At 34.9% G+C, this 24,419-nt stretch overlaps 1 protein-coding gene across 1 annotated transcript in view; it reads left to right on the forward strand.

Annotated features, from left to right (window-relative positions):
- cacna1ia (calcium voltage-gated channel subunit alpha1 Ia) overlaps window positions 1–24,419 on the forward strand; it is a 284,961-nt gene that overhangs the window by 136,062 nt on the left and 124,480 nt on the right. Inside the window, exons 5-7 of the mRNA XM_056451129.1 lie at window positions 2,963–3,122; window positions 12,012–12,354; window positions 15,351–15,443. Of these exons, the coding sequence (XP_056307104.1) occupies window positions 2,963–3,122; window positions 12,012–12,354; window positions 15,351–15,443 (596 nt within the window). The remainder of the gene's footprint in view (window positions 1–2,962; window positions 3,123–12,011; window positions 12,355–15,350; window positions 15,444–24,419) is intronic.

The raw sequence follows: 24,419 nt of genomic DNA on the forward strand, positions 1-24,419 counted from the left end.
AAGAAACAATTACACACTTTTTCCAGAGGTCCAGATATTCACAGCGCTATTCTCTTCACCTGTCCACATTGACTTTTAAAGCATTTGTGTGTTACAGCACACAACTTGGTGTGTTCCATCAGTGTTGTGTTAGTTCCCTGTTGTGTTTCCCCCAATCACGCACACTGCGGTAATCACATGCTGCTGTTCTCCAATCAGAACGGACACACACCCTTCATTCAATCCCAGCAGTGCTTCACTAACACGCACGAGCACAGTCTCACTCACATAAACAAATCTGCAATCCCACTGACAAGCTACTGGATGGACGCTCACAGCGACTGATGAAAAGTCTGTGCGTTCGAAATATTACCTGTGTGAGATTCGGTTAACACATTTCTATTTCTGGAACCATGGTGCCAACTTTAGATTTTATTTAGCTTGTTTCGGGTCATAGTGACACAGTCTGTTATATCCAAATAAACTAGGGTTAAAATGAGTTAAAAAGTAACCTGAATGACAAATAACACACAATGAAAACATCTTTAACACTGGATCTTCCAGAATTACATACAGGTCTGTAACATACAGAATTACATACAGGTCTTAAAATGGTGGAACGTTTTGCAGTTATTCGCCTCATTTTTTTTTAATAATGAGATTTAAATTTAAGTGACATTTAAAGCACTGTTTTTTTTTAGCTAAATAGTAAAATATATCCTAAATATTTAGAATAAAGAAATATGACATATATATTTTTTTAAATACAATTTTATTACATCATATATCATTAGGAAAAAAAGTTTGAAATTAAAACTGTAGCCTATTGCCATTTATTAGGCAAATAACAAACTGGCCAACACATTCAACTTTCCTCAGTCAGAATTTGGCCATTTCTTCTTCTTCTTCTTCTTCTTCTTCTTCTTCTTCTTCTTCTTCTTCTTCTTCTTCTTCTTCCTTCCTTCTTCTTCTTCTTCCTTCCTTCTTCTTCTTCCTTCCTTCTTCTTCTTCTTCTTCCTTCTTCTTGTTCTTCTTCTTCCTCCTTGTTCTTCCTTCTTCCTCTTCTTCCTCCTTTTTCTTCTCCTTCTTCTTCTTCTTCTTCTTCTTCTTCTTCTTCTTCTTCTTCTTCTTATTATTATTATTATTAATCTTATTATTAATAATAATAATAAAAGAAAAATACTAATAATAACAACAACAACAACAACAACAACAATAATAATAAAAAAAGTTTAAACAACAACAATAATAACAATAATAATAATTTAGAGCTTTACAAATTTTCTAGCCTCTCTTGTAAGAAAAGTACATTTGAAAATGTAATTTATGTATAACAACAATAGCCAAAATATTATTCAAATTGATTTTAATATTGGCCGCTTTATGGTTTTTCACATGTTTATGTCATTTTCTGTTTCAAGAATATGGTCCAAGATTTAGAATAAAAGTTACTTGTAAAATGTTTTCTCTATTTAAAAACAATACAGTAGCAAAAGATGACTTCGCTTATGTCAGATGTTTTCGTGCACAGCTGGATGTTGAACTCTTAAAAAATAATTGTTTGCATTGGCCAAAACTGATTAACTGAAGTTACACCAGGATTCTGCTGGTCTTAAAGATTTTTTTTTTTTTTTGATGGGTTATTTTTACTATTTATGATGGCATAGCAGCCAAAATAGGACAAATGAGCTCATGAATGGGACAAATTCTGCACCTTCTCAGTGAGGGGTGGGTCAAACACCCGAACCCCCTGGCTACGGGCCCTGACATAACTGTAGACTGACCATCTCAGATAAGATATCATATTGTCTCTTCATATTTACATTTAAAGCTTCTATTGAGATATTAGAATTAAGCTTTCAATGTCTGTTGTCTATTTTATGAAGTATTACTCTAAAATACCATCTTTTGGTATTGCACCTATAAATGTGTGCAGGATCCTAGACGCCTGCGAAGATGCAGACCTCATTTTGTCTGGCAAGCAGGATAGCAAAGTTTTTTTTACCGCACTGAATATGACATGTCTAAAGTTATTTTTTGCTTCCATAAAGTTATGTTTTTATTAGCAGGAAGTTGCTAGGCAACAAAGGCACACATATTCAAAGTCAAAGGAATAGGTAGCGGACACTGAAATGCATGCGGTCATTTTGACCACTATGGTAATTCAGGGTAGAAATAACTAGAACTGTTTTTTGTTATAATTTTAATAAAAGAACCATATTTGCTGGTATATTTTAGGAAATATCAAGATATTCAATTTAGCCGTTATTAAATTACAAAATTAACAAAAGGTTTAAAATAACTGCCACTGAGGTTCTAGTGTTAAAGCCATAGTTATCCCCAAACTGAAAGTTTTTCATGATCTACATTAAACCTGTATGAATGCCTTTTTTATACTGAACACAAATAAAGAAGATATTTGGAAGAATGTGGATAACAGTTAGTGATCCCTATTGACTTCCACTGTATTAAATAAGGGCAGAGGTCGACTAAAAATGTTTGGTTACCAACATTCTTCAAAATATAAAGTGTTCATGCTTGTATGGAACTGATTAGTGTTAAGTAACTTGTAATTATTATTATTTTTAATTAAACAGTCTCTTTGTCTTGGAAAATGTGAGAAATATATATTTTAATGTTATTTCAATAGTCCTTTTCACTGCTTCATTTTTAAATGGATTCAGCCATTTCTATTGGCTTTTATGTTTTTATTTTTATTTTTATGTCTTTTTGATTTACTTTGACTTATGTACAGCCCTTGTGACTGTTTTTAAATGCGTTTTATGAATAAATGAGCTTGAACTTCAAAGATATGGCTAAAATACACAGATTTTATGCACTGATATTCAAAAGAATGGAAAATTCTGCATAAGTATAAGAGGTAAAGGTTGTTACATTTTGTGCTAGAATACGAAAAAACCTTTCTCAATGTGGATTGCTTTTTTGTATAACAGTGATTTTGTCTGTGTGTGTGTTTGTGCAGGTATGCGCATCCTGGTGAACCTGCTGCTGGACACTCTGCCCATGCTGGGAAATGTGCTCCTGCTCTGTTTCTTTGTGTTCTTCATTTTTGGCATCATTGGTGTACAGCTGTGGGCTGGACTCCTAAGAAATCGGTGTTACCCAGAGGAGAACTTCACCCTGTGAGTACCAAATGAGCTGGGCCGGTGGGCTTAAGGGAGTGAGAGAGCTAGGACTGAATGTACCGAATATCCTAATAATGATTTAATTAAGACACTGAATTCAAACTGCAAGTTAATTTGGATGACAGCTTGGGTTTACAAGGAGAAAGGGATTGAATTTAGCCTGCCGGATCTTCTAGAAGATGCATTTCAGATCGGACTCCATCATTGGATTGGACTTGTATTTCAAATGTCCTTGTCTCTCTCAGAAGAGATGTGAGCCATGTATATTTTGGGATCTGGTGGACAGTGTGGGCCAATGAGCATATTTTTAATTCAATACCATCTTATCCTCGCTATCTATTCTCTCTCATTTACATTTTTTAAGATGTAAACTAGTCTTACTTTCTCTCATCTTCTCAAATGCATCCTCCTTTTTAATCTCTCCTCTCATCTTCTTGTTTTTACTGTCTACCTGCCACTAAAAATGCAAATGCGGTTCCACCCAGTCGATGGCTCCAGTTGATTAAAACTCAGATTGGCGTCCATATTCATGAGTGGGTGTCTGCCTGAGGTTACCGTGCCAACCATGGTCTGCCTGCCTCTCTCTGCTGTGTGATTAGATTTGAAAGGACTTACGGTGCATGGCAGTGTAAGACGCCCTGCGCGTTTGTTTGTTTGTACGCATGTGTGTGGGATAAAGAGGCACATGTCTGAGTTTAAACGTCATTTGAGGCCTGTCTGTCATTTGTTGTCTTGCAGCGAGTATATTTACAGCCTGGGACTACAGTCAGAGTTTTTAAAAGGAGAGTCTATCATAGAGTCTCTTGAGAGAACGCATGATTTTCCATTCGCTTTGTAACGTCTTTTTAATGTTTACGCTCTGATTTCTTTATGGCATTTTGATAGGGTTGAAAAGAATATATGATGCGTAGTTTTAGTTTAGTTTGTATAGACGAATTACCAACCTACGTCACACATGACGTAACACGGGTTCCCGGTTGCAAAAAGAGACCGGTGGCAATAGTAAACATCTCGTGTTGTGCAGTAGGATGCCAAATTCAAATAGAAACTTAACTTTTACTATACACCACACTGTTTTAATGCCAACTGCAGACGTCTTTGGCTAAAAGAGAGCTGAATGAAGTGACGACCTAATCAAACATGCTGGACTCTGCAGTTCTCATGTTATATCAGGTAAGTTCACGCTATGCTGAATCATACACATTACTCGTTTTTGATTGCAGCAATGATTTCAGCAAAAACAGTTACATATGGTTAATTAAACTCCGGACACTGAATGCTAAGAATGAAACGTGAAAGTGTAAGTTATTAAGGTGAAGTTGGTTTTATATTCACACATTCATTCAGTGACAACTTGTGACACACTCCCTATTATGTTTACCACGGCACTTTGAAATAGCCTGCAAGTCACGGCAGTCTGAAATAACCTGCAAGTGTGACTTGAAAACAACATTAACACGGTTTATTTGACTGTGAACAATGTTGTATTTTGAAAGTCATTGGCTGCTAATATGATTTCGCTATTTAAAGTTTGCGAATAATACTTTTATGAAATTCTAATATTAAAAGAGAAAGTCCGAATATGCGAATATAAAACCAACTTTACCTTTATGTGTGAGTTCAGGTGTAGTTTTCGCTGTCAGATTGCAGTAGTTTTTTCTTTTTGATGATTACCCAGAACTTTGTATAACGTTAGCTCCGTTTTTTTTTCCTTGTCCTTGGCTAGGTTGAACCTCGGTTTTTAGCACTACATAGTTTTGAATCTGGTAATCATGGAATATTATTTCTTGCTCGACCACACATCTTGATCAAACATGAGCTTCAATGATATTGTATATTTGGGGCTGGATGGTTGGCCATTTTATCTTATCCAATATTTATTGGGAGGGTGCTATCGCAAACGGACCTGTCAGACGAACGCCGCTCACTTTAATGTTTATTTTGCCGAATCACTGTGCTTATCACTGGGTGACAAGCTGTTATAATACACTGAAAGCATAATGTAAATAATATGTAATAAATATAACTTATTTCTAAGACAACAACAAACTCTGTACCGCATTCCCTCGCTGTAAATGCTAGCGCTCCCGTTTTTTTTCTGCCACCTCCCTGTGCGCGCATCCTGAATGTTTACAAACATGGTAATTCATTTATTACATGAGGAATCTTTATATGAGGAGTTTCTTTAGCATTCTCAAACTTCAATTTAATTCATCTTAATTTCTATAGCACTTTTACAATGTAGATTGTGTCAAAGCAGCTTAACATAGAAGTTCTAGTAAATTAAAAATGTGTCAGTCCAGTTTTTAGAGTTGAAGTTCAGTTTATTTCAGTTCAGTGTGGTTTAAATTTCACTGCTGGAAGTCCAAACACTGAAGAGCAAATCCATCCAATGCGCAGCTTCGCAAGTCCACTTCGAGAGGTATACATTTAAAGTATTTTATTATGCCTTTTTAGATATTACTTTTACTAATATGTAAAATATATTCAGTTATAAAATTCTCAACTTAAAAGCATCATGCTCAGATAATGATTGCGATGGAGGTTGGGTTTGATCAGCTACTCTTTCAAATGTTTTGTTGTCAGACTTAACCTTTTATAGTAAAACCACCATTGTTATTGTTCGTTTCACTGTGTGTGCAAATAAGGAAGTTGCCTGAGCTAAAACTCAGCTACTGAACATACTGGCAGTGTTAAATTTGTCGATGAAAATAAGGGTCAAAAATGTTTTTCCAAGACAAAGATGAGTTGAAGACAGGATGCATAGTTTTCAGTCATGTGACATGTCTTCCACAATCTGATATAAACATAGCCTTGAAACATTATGCAATTTTAAGTGTGCCTCACACAAGTGAGTGGGCTTGACAAACCACCTGCAGAAAACACACCCTTTCACCTCTCTGACACATTAAAGAACAATTGCACTAGTTTTGCACATTTGCACCAGACACATTCTTACAGCCACTCCATATCTAAAAACAAACAAACAAACAAACCCTGTGCATTTCTGAAAGTGAGTGGGCTTGACAAACCACCTGTAGAAACAATCTTCTCTCTCTTTAACCCCCCTCCCCCTGCTTACTCTAGCACTTAATTCCCATAGCACAAAGCACAATTTATTTGTATAATTATACCCTTATGTGTGTATTGCCTCTTCTTGTTGAATTGCTTAATGCCTGCTTAATTGGAAGGTGCTTTGGACAAAATCTTCTTCTTAATGACTAAATGTAAATGTAATGTTACTGGAACAGCAGTACTGTTTGTTTCAAGTCATATACTACAAGCTACTACTACTACTACTACATCTACTAACATTTTTTATCCTTATTTTTGTTGACGGAACTAACATGGATACTAGGACATCTGACGAATTAGAATATAGTAGGCTCATGAAAAGGAGGGTTTAAAGAGACTAGATCAGGGCTATTCAATTAGTTTTTCGTGGGGGCCAGTTCATGAAAAGCATGCCAAATGAGGGGCCGGAGAGATATGACTTGCAATATGAGTGATGACACAACAGCATATAAGAGCCCATATGTTGTATTTTTGCTCCTTAAGACACCTACAGTGGATTTTTCTACATTGAAATGTTAATATATTGTATTTTAAAACTACATAATATCACTGCATTGTACAATAGGCTCATTTTGTTTTTACAAACACTTAAATGTTGCATTTCAAAGCACAACAAAAGCAGTGCATTGCTTAAGTAGGCTACTTCTACATTCAGACACATTCATATGTTATGTTTTGAACTGCATAACAATTAGGGATGCAACAATTATAGATTTTGGTTGAGCGATTATATAGTATGAAGAATAACATGGTTTCACAGTTATCACCTCTAATGTAAATTTAAGCTTTATGTTAGCTAAGTATTTAAATGAACTAGTTATCATCTGCGTTATAATGTAATAATTCGTCCAACATATCTTTTGTTTACATTGCACTACAGTGTGAGATGTTTTCTACTCTGTGCATCTGGAAGGCGCGAGCGCATCGCTCCGCTTGCGCATGCATATTAGCTTATGTTCTAATATTGGAAATAACCAACCTGCGTGCGAAAAAGACACGATTTGTGAATGACCAGCTGCAATAGTTAATCCAGTGTGCGTGCGTATTAGCCTCAGTGTATAAGCTCAGAACTTTAAACTAGAGCACAGGTGGCGTAACTTTGTTTAGTTGCAGCAGTTTCGTTTCGTGCAACAGAAAACACGGCATTGAGAAGCCTTTAAGCTTAAGTATCTAAATGTTTTCGGCTGCTTACGCCACTCATTTGCTTAATGTCAGGTGACTCACGCTCCTTCAACTGCAGCTCGTGTTATTAGCACGTGAGCAGATTAGATGCATTGTGGAGTAGTTCACCAGATTGCCAAGATTCGATTACCCCCTGATTCAAGATGTCACCCCTTGAGACATACACACAAATGCCATATTACTAGCCCCAACACCCCCCCCCCCCCCCCCCCCCCCCCAAGATTTTGTTAAATATATGTACTTACTAGATAATTATTGACACTTACCATAATAAATATTAATTTCTGGCAAAAATGATTTCTCATGGCACCTATATCTGTGTTCTCTAGGAAAAAAGATGTTTTTATAACATGTTTTGTTATATTTACATTATAAATTACAAAGTCATTTGCAGGGACCTTTGGTAGTAAGATCTATTATTGCATTTAGAAAACTGATCTGAATTTAATTAAACGTCAAAGGAATAATTCACTCAAAAATGAAAATCTACTCACTATTTATTCACTTTCTCAAGTGTTTCCAAACCTTTATTTTTATCTTTACCAAACAGATGCGTTTCTGTCATCTGTTGAACACAAAAGAAGATACGTTAAAGAAAATCGTTGTACCTGTAACCATTGACTTCCATAGTAGGTAAAACTAATTTTATGAAAGTCAATGGTTACAGATTTCCATCAAAATATCTTCGTTTGTGTTCAACAGATGAAAGTCCGACTACAAAAATATAGGGTTAATAAAAGGTGACAGAATTGTCAGTTTTAGTTCAACTGTCCCTTTAAGACCACTGATGTTACACCGCAAAAATGCGTTTCTTACTTAGATTTTTTTGTCTTGTTTCTAGTCCAAATATCTCAAAACTCTAATATCAAGAAGCATTTTTTTAGACAAGCAAAACATGTGATCTTGTTTTAAGAAGTAATATGCCAATATTAAGTGAGTTTTTCCTTAAACAAGCTAAATTATCTGCCAATGGGGTAAGCAAAATAATCTTATGTCAAAAGAAAAAACAAGATTGTTTTGCTTACCCCATTGGCAGATTATTTAGCTTGCTTTAAGGAAAAACTCACTTGATGTTGGCATATTATTTCTTAGATATTTGGACTAGAAAGCTTTTTTTTGCAGTATAGCTAAGCTAATAACCCATTAGCCCCCCCACCCCCAAAAAAAATCTATTTAGCTTGCTCCTCAGCGGATGCCTTGAAAATAACTCGACCCTGAAAGTCGCAATGTCAACCCTGAAAGCCCCATTGCTCTCCCGGGTTGATTTTATGCTGCGTTCCTTAACACCCACCCACCTGCAAACAGCTTGTCAGTCATTGGTCAATTATCTCCACGTGTGAGAGCCGTCTCATTGGCAGTGGAATGGTATTTTGTGCCACAGTGGGGTGTTAGCTTTGTGCCACGCTGTGTTGCGCGTCTTAGTGTGCTGCCACGCTGTGCCCGAGTCCTGGCACTGGCACAAACATCATTCACACTCCAGCACTCCTCGCAGAGCCCTGACAGACCCACTGATTCTCTATCACTCCGTCTTTCTTTCCAAAGCCCTCCGGTTGTCGCCATACTGCTGAGCTCTTTAAGGAAATCGGTGCTGCGCGGTCCGGCTTGACTGTTGTGCTCAAAATGAGGACTGACGTTTATAGGAGAAATCTCAGTGTGTGCAGCGCATAAGCCTACAGGAGAATTCATACGTCTCCATGACGGTTTGATGCATTGGCTCAATTTGCCATATCACAGGCTTTGATTAGATTTGTGTGTTGGAAATGGGCACATGGGTAGTTGACAAATAGGCTGTGAAAAATGTTACAGTAGAAACGTTATAATAGATAAAAAATGTTTATCATAGTTATATACATGTAGTTTAAAGGCTGATGTTTGCGAAATTATAAGGGTCACTAACTTTTTACTGTACTGTAACAGGTGGCATGGTGGCTCAGTGGTTAGCACTTTCACCTCAAAGCAAGAAGGTCACTGGTTTGAGTCCCGGCTGAGCCAGTTGCCATTTCTGTGTGGAGTTTGCATGTTCTCCCCGTGTTCACGTGGGTTTTCTCCAGGTGCTCCGGTTTCCCCCACAGTCCAGAGACATGGCGGATAAGATTTGGTTTGAAGTTTTTATAAAACATTTTTTTTTACTATTTTAAATTTAATTTATAAAAGTTTGAGTAATATATTGAACTGTTTGAGACGGTCACACCATAGGACAGTTTTGAGATTTGGCAAGGGGAAAAAAATAATAATAACACATGCAGTTTTTATAACAAGATGTCTATGTAATGTTTAACCACACTGTAAAACCCAAAAAGTGAAGGTAACTCAAACTATTTGAGGAAACCGATTGCAACAAACCATTTAATTTAAAAAAACTAATCCTAACGAGTACTGTGAACTTAATCCATTTGAGTAAACCAATTTGAGCACTGTAAAACCCAATAAATGAAGAGAACTCAAACCAACTGAGTACTGTAAAACCCAATAAGTTAAGGCAACTCAAACCATTTGTGGAAACCGATTGCTACTAACCATTTGAGTTAAAGAACTAATCTATATGAGTACTGTGAACTTGCTCCATTTAAGTTGAAGTAATGAAGTATTTAATTAACTCATTACCTTCAACACTGAGTTCAAACTCTTTTCGAATGAGTAGAATTAACTTAGTCAATTTTGAGTTAACTACACTCATTTCATTTGATAAAGTTGACTGTTTAGATTAGATTCAAGTTTATTGTCATTACACATCTACATGTACAAGTACAATGCAACGAAATGCAGTTTAGGTCTAACCAGCAGTGCAATAGCAGCAAGTGCAGGATACAGGTATAAGTTATAAAGTGCAGTTATAGAAAAACTATGGTGATATTTACAGATGGATGTAGTATGAACATTATATACAAGTTGTATTAGCTAGGAACAGAGATTTGCTATAAATGAATATATGTACAGGTTGCTATTAATGATCAGAAGTGTGCAGATAGATAAACATAATTACAAATGTACATGCACAGTGGGTGTGTACATGAGTACAAATGTCCATGTGCAGTGGGTATGTACAGTTTAAATAAGTGAATCAGTGCAATGTAGTGGACAATTGTAATCGCACATGGAAAATTGTAATCATACCTAAGACTGTTGGGTTATACAGTGCATTTACTGCATTTTAAATGATGGCAATACTAATTATAAAATTTTTTTTGCCTGTGTGACAGTGAAATTGTAACATCATGTCAACAACCCGTACGTATATCCTCGCACGAGTGTCGCCACAGTGGTCCACCTAGACAAATAGCTTTTTCTGGCGTAGCCTGATATACCATTGCTCATTACTGGTATCGAATGCTTAAGATCTTTTGGCTGGCGTGTTGTTGAAGGGCAAAGGAAAAACGTCCTCCACGACAGCAGAAACATTCTTGGCCTTTATCGAGCTGCGAGTCTGCGGAGGAGTCCTCCGTCCAAATGGGGAGAATTACACCCCGGGGATGATGAACCAATCCTTTCTTGGCATCCAATACCTCCAACATGGCTGTCATGGGAGCTGTATTTGTGTGTGTGCATGTGTGTGTGCGCGCATTTAGATTAACTGTCTAGACCGCAAAGCAATAGAAACATTGATTGGTCAGTGTGACGGTGGCATGCATGTGCTATGCTATGTGTGTGCGTGAAGAGAAATTGCATTGCATGTTGTCGCATCTTTGTGTATGTATTGATATGTGTGAGAGAAACGAGGAAAGAGAGAGAGGGAAAAAAGGAGTGAAAGAGAGGGGATTGGGAGGATAAGTAGTCATTGTGACCCTGTTATGTGTATGAGAGGGTGAGTGGCTGATGGAAACAGCTATTTCTGGGCAGTAAAACACTGTGATTAAGGGGCAGGCTGCCCTCAATGGGTCACTTGCAGAAAAATGGGCTTCATACACATGTGCACACACTCAGTCACTCTGTTGTGGAATGAATCCATGCTGGATACTGCTCGGATTTTTCAGGTCTGTTGAGAGATGTTCAGCTGCCTTGACTGATGGCAACAATAGATGAAGTCTTCATTTTACTTTAGAAAATAAAAATATGAAAGAATTAGTTTCACATTTTTTGCCTCAATTAATTAGTTAGTTAGTTTGTTAGGTAGGTAGGTAGTTAGTTAATTAAATAATTAGTAAGTCAGTCTGTCAGTTTTTTTATTATGATAACATTTTAAAAAATCTGTCAGACTTGTTGTTTTGTGTCAAAACTGTTGTTTTGTGTCTGTCTGCAATATATTTTTATATTATGCATATACTATATTTTACAAAATAATTTTACTTCTATTCTGTGTGTTTATATTAGTTGACAATGCTCAGTACAATGATTAACTACTGTTGTTTTATTGTGCTTTATATAAAAAAGTTGTAATTTTAAAATATTTCATAGCATTAAAATAATTCAATATTTTTAAATAAATACATATTTTTTAGATTTTTAAAAATATTATATGTTATATTTTATAATGTATAATATTAAAATAGCAACAAATCATACACATCTGAGGCCTAATATGATAGGGTGTATGATAGTGCCCTTGGTGATATTCACTTTCAAGGAATTTTTGTTTAGTGTTTAACGACATATTTTCAAAAGCCTTGACTTCTTCCCTCATCTTGTCCTCAGCACATCTGGCCTCACCCTTCCCACACCATATTATCAGCCTGAGGAGGATGACGAGCGGCCCTTCATCTGCTCGTTGGCTCAAGATAACGGTATCATGTCCTGCAGCGATGTGCCTGCTCGGAGAGAGGGCGGACGGGAGTGCTGTCTGGATAAAGAGGACGCACTTCACCGACAGGCTCTGGGTCTGAGCGCCGAGCCGCTGGTCAACGGCAGCGCATCTGCCATGGGCCTCTGTGTGAACTGGAATCAGTACTACACCCGCTGCCACACTGGACACACCAATCCTCATAAAGGAGCAATTAATTTCGACAACATAGGATACGCATGGATCGTCATATTTCAGGTATGAGACCAAAGTCAGGTGGCATTTGCTGGAACGAAGTATCTGTTCTCTCTGATCGTCTTTTTCAGGTGATTTTGTCATAAATCAAGAGTGTTAAGTAAATCAGAAGCGTTTTGTGATGCAGTCACTCAAAGCACATTTAGAAATTCATGTGTCCACATTGCTTGTGTGGTGTGCTGCAAGTGCTAATCCATCTTGATGTGTCTTGGGCAACAGTGAAAGGCCGCCTACACACCTATCAATCAAACACTATGCTATAACAAAGCTTTAGACAAATCAATTTGCAAATGAAGTTAGATAAAAACTGGCTGTTTTCATTTTGAATTAATTACATTGGTAATTACCCTGATATGAAGTAGTTCTGAAAATATATATTTATAATATATAAAGTAGGAAAAAACTGACTGGCTAGTAAGAAAAATATACCCTGAGGTATGAATCATTTTGGCCTTGACTGTAACTACTACATGAGCATTTTCAGCACTCCTATGAAAGTGTACCAAATTGAATTATTGCCATGTCATATTTACATTGTAAGCTTTTGTTGATATAAGCTTTAATTGTCTGTAGTAGGGCTGCACAATAAATAGTTTTATTATGGATATTGCAATGTGATCATTCGCAATAGTCATATCGCGAGTATATGCAATGTTGAGTCTGGATTATAATTGATCATCTCGCAAATGTTTTTTTTTTTTTGTGGTCTGTGACTGTGTAAGGGTTTTAAAAGCATTCAGGCATTAGAAATTGTGCTGTTTGTATATTTGACAATAACGATCAATCTTATTGAATTGTTTTTTAAAATAAAGACCATGCAATATTATTTTACATTTGATTATTCAATTACGGTATAACTGAATACAGTTCGACTCTGAAAACAAAACACTGTTTATTTCATTTATATGTTTTTCTTTACTGAATTTATCTATGCTTGTAGATTGTTTATTATATTTTGTGCACTACTCTACAGAATCATCCCAATCAATCAAAAAAAAGATTTTTCCAATATCCTGCAGCCCTAGTCTATAGTCCTATTTTATTAAATAAAAATATGTACCTTTTTTATATAACCTATAATTGTATAAAAGTTACCGGATTGTCCTTATGATTTTTGAAGTTGTGTTTTTGGCATCAGAAATATATGATTTTTTTTTGTAAAAAAGTTGCTACACAGGCAACACAAACATGGGAAAAAGTAGTGGATGCGGGAATGTATTCTGTCATTTCGACCGATATGGCCATTTAAACTAGAAATACTCAGAATTCTTTTGTGTTTTGTAATTTAATAAAACAACAATGTTCAAATGAAAAATCACAAAAAGACATTGGCTCTGTCCGAAACTGCATACTTCCATACTATATAGTATACTGAAATCAGTATGCGAGCTGAGTAGTATGTCTGAATTTCTTACGAATTAACCGGATGACCTACTACTTCCGGCGAGATTCTGAAGTGCGCATCCCCTCTCATGATGCCCCGCGAGAGAATTCATTAATGGGAGTGAAGCGAAAACTCACGAGGGTAGGTCACATGAAATGGCGGATGTAGTATATCCAAATTACATTCATACTACTGAAATTCATACTGTGTAGACCTTTTCTGATGGCCGAGTAGTACATTTTAATTCAAATGCAGTACCTACTGAGTCGTAGATGGTTTCGGATGCAGCATTTGTCACTTTCCAGAACCTTTTCATTCACTGTTCCTTGCTGATAGAATGATCTTCATATTCCCACATGGACTGCAGATTTCTTGTTATGATTTAATTGACAGCTAAAACCCATCTCTTCAAAACATTTCTTTTGCATGTGAAAAACAGAAAATCAAACCCAATTCAATAAAAAAGGATGGACGAATGTTTCAGATGCAGTTTGTCAATACAACTGTGGTCAAATGTATATTTTAATTTGCGAAAATTACAGACGAAAATTTCGGATTCAGTGGGCAGTAACCTAAACGTTCCTTTGTATAAATAGCACTTCTTGTGCGTATTGCCTCTTCATGTTGAATCTCTGAATGCCTCCTCGTTTTTAATTAACTTTGGACAAAAGCGTCTGCTAAATGACTAAATGTAAATTAAATATACACACATTTAGGATAAGTCAGGGTAGTTATATGGGTTTTATTTTTCCAAAGTTATTCAATTAAAATGACTTCGAGAAACTATTAGAAATGGATTATTTTTTACATCCTGATATAACTTTTAATTGAATAAAAAATATAGTCGCTTAATCTAAAACCATTCTCCAAAAGAGGCTACTTATATATTAATATACAGTTAATATACAAGTCAGAATTATTAGCCCCTTTGGGATTATTTTTTCTTTTTTAAATATTTCCCAAATGATGTTCAATAGAGCAAGGACATTTTTACAGTATGTCTGATAATATTTTTTCTTCTGGAGAAAGTCTTATTTGTTTAATTTCTTCTAGAGGAAAAGCTGTTTTTAATTTTTTTAAACTTATTTTGTTCAAAATTATTAGCCCCTTTAAGCTATATATTTTTCGATAGTCTACAGAACAACCCATCGTTATACAATAACTTCCCTAATTACTCTAACCTGCCCAGTTAACCTAAATAACCTAGTTAAGCCTTTAAATGTCACTTTAAGCTGTATAGAATGTCTTGCGAAATATCTAGTAAAATATTAAGTACTATTAGAAGTGAATTATTAAAACTATTATGATTAGAAATGTTTAAAAAAATCTTCTTTCCGTTAAACAGAAATTAGGGAAAAAATAAAAATGGGGCTAATAATTCAGGGGGGCTAATAATTCTGACTTCAACTGTGTATTTACATAATATTTATGTATATATATATATATATATATATATATATATATATATATATATATATATATATATATATATATATATATATATATATATATATATATATATATATGTTATAACTGTGGACTTGTGATGAATCATCTAACCATCCTTTAAAATCTATATAACAAGGCTAAATGTGTTCTGATCTGGTTTGTGCAGGTGATCACGTTGGAGGGCTGGGTGGAAATCATGTACTACGTCATGGACGCACATTCCTTCTACAACTTCATCTATTTTATATTCCTCATCATCGTAAGTTGGCATGCATGTGTTCAGAGATAAAGCATGTGTCCTAATTATCGAGAACTTGTAGTCTGTGGATTTAGATGGCATATGTCGTCTGGGAGGACCTAAAGTTTGGTGACCTTTTCCAGGGCCAGAGGGTGAACTGGATGTTTGGTCTCATTGGTAAGAACAAAAAGGTCATGTCTCTCCCCTGGACACACAAATATAGTTTAACATACAACAACAGTCAAACTTTCAACACAACGCTTACTAATTAGGGATGTACTGAAGATAACATAATTTCCTATAGCAAAGCATTAGGTTTTTTGTTTAGTTTTTTTTTTGGCAAGGCAAGTTTATTTATATAGCACCCTGCTTTGATTGAACTCTTGGATTGTCTAGTTTACATGATCCTAAAGATCTAAGGGATCTGTAAGGTTTGTATTTAGTGAGCATATCTGCAATGTATTGAAGTGCCATTTAGGGATTAATAGACAAGAATCAACACTTTAAAATCTATTCTGAGTGCAACTGGGAGTGAAGGAAAAGACCTGAGGACAGGTGTGATGTGCTCTATGATTTTCTAGTTCTGGTCAGAATCCTGGCCGCAGCGTTCTGGATGAACTGCAACTGTCTGACTGCATTTTGGGAAGGTCAATGAGGAGTCCGTTACATGAATCCACCCTGCTGGTGATAAAAGCATAAACAAGTTTCTCTAAGTCTTCACTGGAAACAAAGCATCTACTTCTTGCAATGTTTTTGAGATGATAATATGCTGATTTAGTTACTGCTTTGACATGACTACTGAAATTCATATCTGACTCCAGAATCACACCATTCTTGACCTTATTTTTTGTTGTTTGACCCTTAGAGCCAAGGTACGCATTCACCTTGAGAACCTCATCTCTGTTTCCAAATGCAATGACTTCAGTTTCTCTGTTTAACTGAAGAAAGTTTTGGCACATCCAACTGTTTATTTCATCAATGCATTGGCAGAGGTTGTCAATGGGGCTGAGGTCATTAGGCGGTAAGGCTAAGTAAATCTGAGTGTCTTCCGAATAGCTGTGGTAGGAGACTTGGAAGCAAATCAGTGGGAGCAAATAACGAAAAAGTTGTATGTATAAAAACATGAATATCAGAAGGAGCCAATAAATAAATAAATGAATTAAAATGTATAATAAATTAATAATAATAATAATAATAAATATTATTATTATTTTACTTTTTTATTATTTATTTATTTATTTATTTATTTATTTATTTGTATGTATTTTATTTGTGAGTCAAATAAATCTTTCCTAAATAATAATAATAATAATAATAATAATAATAATAATAATAATAATAATAATAATAATAATAATAATAAATATTATTATTGTTATTATTATTATTAACTTTTTTTTATTTATTTAATTTTTATTTATTTATTTGTATTTATTTTATTTGTGAATCAAATAAGTCTTTCCTAAATAATAATAATAATAATAATAATAATAATAATAAATATTATTATTATTTTATTTTTTATTTATTTATTTTAATTAATTTTATTTGTTAACAACAATGAATATTAAGAAAAAAGTGAGGAAATGTCAAATAGCAGCCAATAACCTCTTATATATCGATTTATTTTATATCCCTGCTACTAATTAATACAAATTTTCTGTTCTAAATCTAAAAATAATTGGCACTCATATTTAGTGTTTAGAACGCCATCTGTACTCGCAAACTTAATACAGTCATTTCAATGCAAGACCAGCTAACAGCTAATAGACATTTAAGCACAATATCAGTTTGATTAGTCTTGCCATATGGTGCATCGCATCTGAAGTTAAAATCTAGGAAGAGAAAAAAAATCACTACAGTTATTCCCCTGAGATGCAACCACATCAGGCTTTTATTGACAAACTGAACATAACTGAATCTGCAGACCTCCCGATTGACGGCCTGAAGCTTTCGAGGATGCAGATATTAGCTAAACAGCACATTTAAAAGTCAACTGAGATCAATTAGACAATGAACAGCAGAGTGAAGAATCAATAGCTGGACACTATAAACTGAATTTCTCTTCGCTTCAGCCTCACGTTTAGCGATAGCAGGCGGTTCTCGGCCCTTCTTGAATAGTAGGAACGGCAGCGAATGAGACAACCCTGCAGTGAGATGTGCTTCGGATAATGTCTCCTCCCAAGATTAAAGACGAGAGAGAGAGAGAGAGAGAGCGGAAAAGAAATGTCCCGAGGATAAGTGAGGAAAAGGATCTGAGACTGAGAGACAGCAGGAGACTAAAGGAATAAAGGAATGGATTTGGGAATGAGATGTGCGGGTCAGATAGTGGAGAGGCCTGCTGGTATTTGTTGTAGCTATTTGTGCCGTCTTTTAGCTTTCCAGTTTCCTGCATTCGAATGCTGTTAGACAGCCGAAGGCTCTGTTGGAAACACCAAAATCCGTTGTAGCTCAGCAAATGGCTAGTATAGGGAATTGCGGGTGTGTGTTGTAGCTAATGACAGAGGCTAATCCTGTGTAGGTCAGCGGAGTGAAAGCATTAGTAGTTAATTAGAGCCCATCAGAATAGTGGACCCCTGCCGCCGTCTCGGCAGTCTCACACACTTCATGACAGAGACCCTGTCACCCTGACACATGCACCCTGCTAGAGCAGTCACATGATCCTTCCCAGCATGCATCAGAGGTGTGCTTACTGCTGGAATGTGACACTGGCTGAAGATTAAAGAGATGTTCATGACTGAGCAGACATCATTTAGACTAGTCATGAAGCAGTTGTGTGTAGTTTGGCACTGTTTACTACTGGGGTTAAGGTGTGTTAATGACATAAGTCTGATTACAAGTGGTTGATTGGATTTAAACAACCACATAGGATCACCTGATCTTCACCTACTGACTCATAAAAAGTCATTACGGGATGGGATGTGTTGTGAGAAAGTACACTAATGGCTCATTTCCACTGAGTGGTTCGGTACGGGTTGGTACGTGTCACCTTTATCGGGCTTGCATTTCCACTGTCAAAAGGGTACCATTGATGGGTGTGTATTTGTGGGCGTAGTGTATGACAGAAATTTTCAGTCTACGTCATTCTCACTCGAGGAACTGTCAAAGTAAAGCTGTACAGGTCGTTCACAAATCTTATGAGTAGCACTTCTCACAAAACAGATGCTTTATACACATAAATACTGGTGTATAAAATTTTCATTACTAACCTTTCTATGAACATGATTTCATTATAACTGCAGATCAATGATATGCGAAATCAGTGATCAATGAGTGCGAAATAACCTACTGGAATGTCTGCAATTATATAAAATAAATAAATAAATGCAGCATATTTGAACACATACAGTACAGACCTTTCCAGTCTCCGATGTTACCAATTACAGAAAAACTGCACACAGCTTACATTTAGTCCTTATTTGGGTTCAAAAACAACACACAACGTATAGCTCACAGTCAGCGCAAACCTCTCATCTGTATCTTTAATCTTCACCAGCACATGTAACCTCTGTTAGAAAGTAATTCCTTCATTCTGAGTGCATAATAGTCTAAAAGCTGATGATAATAGTTAAACATGGCTGTTTGTTCATGTTTTAGGTTGCTGAAAGAATCATTTGCTCCTTTGTTTTTTCGCGTGTCACTCTGTTTCAGAAAGGATCGGATGTCAAAAGCACTTCAATAATCATGTTTTCATTCTCCTGGCTTGTGCACGAGCTAGTGACGGATCTCTGTTAACCAATAGCGTTCAGCTGCATATCTTGCTCCGCCTTTTGGTACCCTTTTGTTGTGCTAGGTACCCTAGCACAGCCTAGAAAGATTACCAGTGGTACGGTATGGTTCACTTTTTGGTACCTTTTGACAGTGGAAACGGCCATAAAAGCGTTCAAACCGCACCATACAATACCATACCACTGAGTGGAAATGGGCCTCAAAACAAGGTTGTCATACAGTTGAAGGCAAAATAATTAACTCTCCTGAGAGATTCGAGTTATTTTTTTCAAATATTTCAATAAACAAATGATATTTAACAGAGCAAGGACACTTTTACTGTACATCTTTTCTTTCGGAGAAAGTCTTATTTATTTTGTTTTGATGGAAGTGTTACGATCACAAGAGATTGGTCATTTGCAGCTCGCTGGAGTACACATCTGCCACTAAAATGAACTACATTTCCCATGAGGCACCTCACTCACACACCAGTCCCAGTTCAGCCCCTGATTACCTTACACAGCTGAAGCTCATGCAGACTGATTATTGGACTATATATACAGCACACTAACACTCATCCATTGCTGAGTCTTGTTTTCCCCATAAACATTACAAAGTGTTCGTCTTGTCTAGTCTTGTCGTACTTTTGACTTTTGTCTTGTTTATCATTTATGTTGTTTTGCCACCTAAACCAATCTCTTTTCCTGTGACCACGACTAGTCTTTGGATTGCCCTCATGCTACCGTTTACTAGTGGTGGGCAAAGCAAGGCTTCATGAAACCCTAAAACAGTCGAAGCAAATGTGTCGAAGCTTCAAAACGTTTCGAAACCTGTCTCTACAGTAACACCTAGTGGTAATTTTTTTAATCTATTGCTCTCGAACAGCTTCAGCAAAGAAACAGTTGAGTAAATTGAGGTATTATACCTCACATTGTAGAGTTGAGGTTTCAAGTGATTTAGTGGAGTGGTGAGAGTTCCTGACTAGCATGCAGAGAAAATGGGTTTGTTTCCAGGGTTATGCAGCTGTAGAATAACATTAGTAAAATGCATCAAGTCATAATTTCAGAGTATATGTACAAGTCAGTGTTCGAACTCGGGACATTTGCAGAACAGTTACTCTGTGCACATGCACGATGCACTAGGCTAGATGAGATCGAGGTTAATTCCCGATGCTGTCAGTCAAATGCAGACTCGCTAAGTCTTCGAAATGACCGATGCTTTAAATCGATTTAGTCATGTGACCTGGTGTTTCAAATAATTGTAGTCATGTGACCTGGTGTTTCAAATTACTTTAGTCACATGACCTGGTGTTTTAAATCACTTTAGTCATTGGGTCAAACTGGGTGTTTCAGATTATGCTTTGATGCAGTGTTTCGAAAAACTTGCACTTCTGGATCTCAATACTGTGTCGAAATGCTAGCCATCCCTACCGTTTACCGCTTTTTGACTATTGCCTGCCTGCCTGAGATTTAAATAAACTGCATTTGGACCCTCACCTCTGTTGTCACTCTGACTCCATGTTACGGGAGTAAAAGCAATTTTTACAATTTAAGGTCATTATTATTGGCCCCCTTAAGAAATTCTATTTTTTGATTGACTGCAGAACAAGCCATTGTTGTCCAGTGACTTATTTTAACCTAACTAATTAACTTAATTAACCTAACTTGCCTAGTTAACCTAGTTAAACCTCTAATCTGCACTTTAAGCTCAATAATAGTAACTAGTAAAATAATATGCGCTGTCATCATGGCACTGACAAAATAAATGAGTCATTAGAAATTATAAATATTATTATTATTATTAAAACTAGTATGTTTAAAAATGTCTTCTCTCCATTAAACAAGACTTGGGAATATTTGAAAAAGAATGAAAGTTTAAAGGAGGGCTACTCATTTTGCTATATCCTGTAGTTCCCTGCATTATTCTTAAATGCACAGATTGCAATCAAAATGATAGTTTCTTGTAAATTATTGATCATTTATATTAGCTTGTCTTTGTAACTTGGGCTCATTTATTCAATAGTAGTCGCACAATGCACTGTCTGCAGAGTGCTTCTGTGAAAGTGCTGTAGAGCATGAAAGAAATAAGAGGCTCAGCTAAATCCAAACACAAGTGGTCACTAGAGACGCATTTGAATAAATGTTAATGCCAGGTGGAAAAGGTAATGTCTCAGTTGACCTCTTGTGTTTGGATCACTGAAGATCCCAGTTAATACCCGGTAATACAAGAAGGAAAAAAAGACACTTCTGACAAAAAGTTTGACATGCGTTTTGAGAAATGGTGACTTTCATTATGTATCCTGTCCAAATTTATATTGACCTTATTCTTCAATGCGGAAGTTCCCTCGTTTTTGCAATTGTTTTAGAACTTTCGATTCAGTTGCATATGGGATATGGGAAATGAATAGGAATAATAAGTGAAGTTTATATTCGAGAGCATCATGTGCTTATGATTGACCATGGCTGGTCCAGCATTAGCTACTGTATCACATGATTTACCAATCAGACAAATCCAAACGAACATAAATAAGCAGATTTTCTTACCTTAGTCATCTTCGTCTTGAAGAATCCTCCCAACCACCTCTACGCCTCCTTCTCTTACAGATTAATCCAGGAAAGGGCAGAATGATGGCTCAGTGGTTAACACTGTTGCCTTACAGCAAGAAGGTTGCTGGTTCGAGTCCTGGCTGGGCCAGCTGGCATTTCTTTTTTTTTTTCTTCTTTTTTTAATCTGTTTATTAACTTTTACAGATATAACAAAGTAATTTTACAAAGAAATTTAAACAAATATTATTCCCACCCCTACCCTTGAAACAAGATGAAATGACATTTTTCCAAGAGAGATAATCAAAATAATAATAAAAATAAATACAATATTTTAACAATTAAAAAATAAAATAAATGAAATAATAAAAACCTACACAAATACCTTGATAACCCAATATTACAAACATCAATCCTCAGATATTTATACAATGTACTTAATTATATTTGATTTGCAATTGAAAAACCCTAAGATTTGAATTGACATAAATGTTCCAGAAAGAGTATTAGAAAAATACTTCTGTTTTCATTGCTTGTCTGTTTGTCTGACTGACAGGATTTTGTGTTAGGCTTGATTTTACAGAATACACACTAAATGCAAAGCAGTTGACATGAAAAATATATTTACAGAACACCAACTTGGAAAACGTATACAACATGCTCACCAGTATGTTTTATTTTTCACATAAGAAGCAAAAGTGGTCATATTAACTTAAATGGATCAACACTTACGGCCACTTCCATTGATTTTTAGTTGTACAAAACAACTTGTTATACTGCATGATGTTGATGTTTATTTTCTTATCATACAATTTAATTGTTAATGCATTGTCATAAACATACTGGTTTGTAACACAGGTACTGTTTATTAGTGATCATTTATTGCCATTTGTCATTCTTAGTCATAGTCCTAGTTCTTTGTTGTCTTTATTCTTATTTATTTATTATTATTATTATTATTATTATTATTATTATTATTATTATTATTATTATTATTATTATTATTATTATTATTATTATTATTATTATTATTATTATTATCGTTGTTGTTGTTGTTGTTATTATTATTATTGTTATTATTGTTATTATTATTATTATTTTATTATTATTTATTATTATTTTTTTCAATATTTTTATTATTATTATTATTGTTGTTGTTGTTACTATTGTTATTATTACTTTATTGTTATTATTAGTTTATTGTTGTTATAATTATTATTGTTATTATTATTATTATCATCATTATTAATATTATTGTTTATTATTATTATTATTATTATTATTATTATTATTATTATTATTGTTATTATTATTATTACTATTGTTATTTTATTAATATTTTATTATTTTATTATGAATGTTTTTTCATTACTTTTTAAAATTATTATTATTATTATTATTGTTGTTACTATTGTTACTATTGTATTTTATTATTGTTATTATTATTATTATTATCATTATTATTATCATTATTATTATTATCATTATTATTATTATTACTACTACTATTGTTATTTTATTATTTTATTATTTTTTTATTGTTATTACTGTTTTTCAGTATTTATTATTATTATTATTATTATTATTATTATTATTATTATTATTGTTGTGTATTATTATTATTATTTATTTTTAATTATTATTATATATTTTTATTTATTATGCTGTTCTTATTCTTCCTTTTCTATCTTCCTCTTTCTTTTGCCCATTTCTCCTCCCCCTCCTCCTCCTTTTTCTGAGGTAACATGTGTGGTAGTTTGCCATACTAAAATACACCACCACAAAAAGTCCACTCATAGTGTCTGATGAAAAGAATTTCATCAAAATATAATTTGGTTTTCTGTGCTCAGAATTGTGTCCGTGCTTGTATAAGTGTGCAGTTTGTGTCAGAAATCGTTTGAAAGAAAATCAATTACAATATGTGGTTGGAAAATCTTATTCTGTTCTGTTGTCCACCCCTAAAATAAACAAGTGACCCAATTTATCTTTAGTTATATGTGTTCTTTATCTTCCTTCACATCTGGAATCACAATCATATCCTCATACGATCTACACTGTTGCACTGCGGGGAGTAAGATATGTCTTTTCACTGTGTGTGTGTGTGTGTGTGTGTGTGTATGTCCATTTAAATGTGTCCCTCTGCACTTTTATTTACTTCTCTGACGCCCTGCTCGGTCTGTAACCTGGCAACCACACAGCCAGCCGCCGCTACCTGTAGAGAGAGGGCCATAGTGTGCCGACACAGCCCACACCCCGCCGCTGCACCTCTATTCACTTCCTTTCACTTCTATTGACCATCGGAGCAATTAATTCAGCCTCGCCATCTCTGTACCCAATTTTTCCCCTCTTTAGTGGTTCTCTGACAGATCGGTACAAATGTGCAGAGAGATCACAAATAATTACATGAAATAAACACATTGTCTTAAATGAAATGAATGTAGTGGCCACAGAATATTAACAAATCATTTGGCGTGCTGCTTTGTGGGTATTGTTTATTATGATTTATAAATATGAGCTGGTGACAAAATGGAAAGTGGTAACTGCTTTTATTTTATTTTATAGATTATTTTATTTTATATTATTTAGTTTTATTTTTAATTTAATTTTATTATTTTTTATCATTTATATTAAAACAATATTTTATAATAATAAATAATAATATTTTATAATATTATATTTTATAGTAACACAAAAATGCCATTTTATATGATTTTTATTATATTTATCTTTTATTTTATATTCAAAT

The sequence above is a fragment of the Danio aesculapii genome, chromosome 3 (genome assembly GCF_903798145.1).
Source record: "Danio aesculapii chromosome 3, fDanAes4.1, whole genome shotgun sequence".
In the NCBI taxonomy this organism is placed as follows: Eukaryota; Metazoa; Chordata; class Actinopteri; order Cypriniformes; family Danionidae; genus Danio; species Danio aesculapii.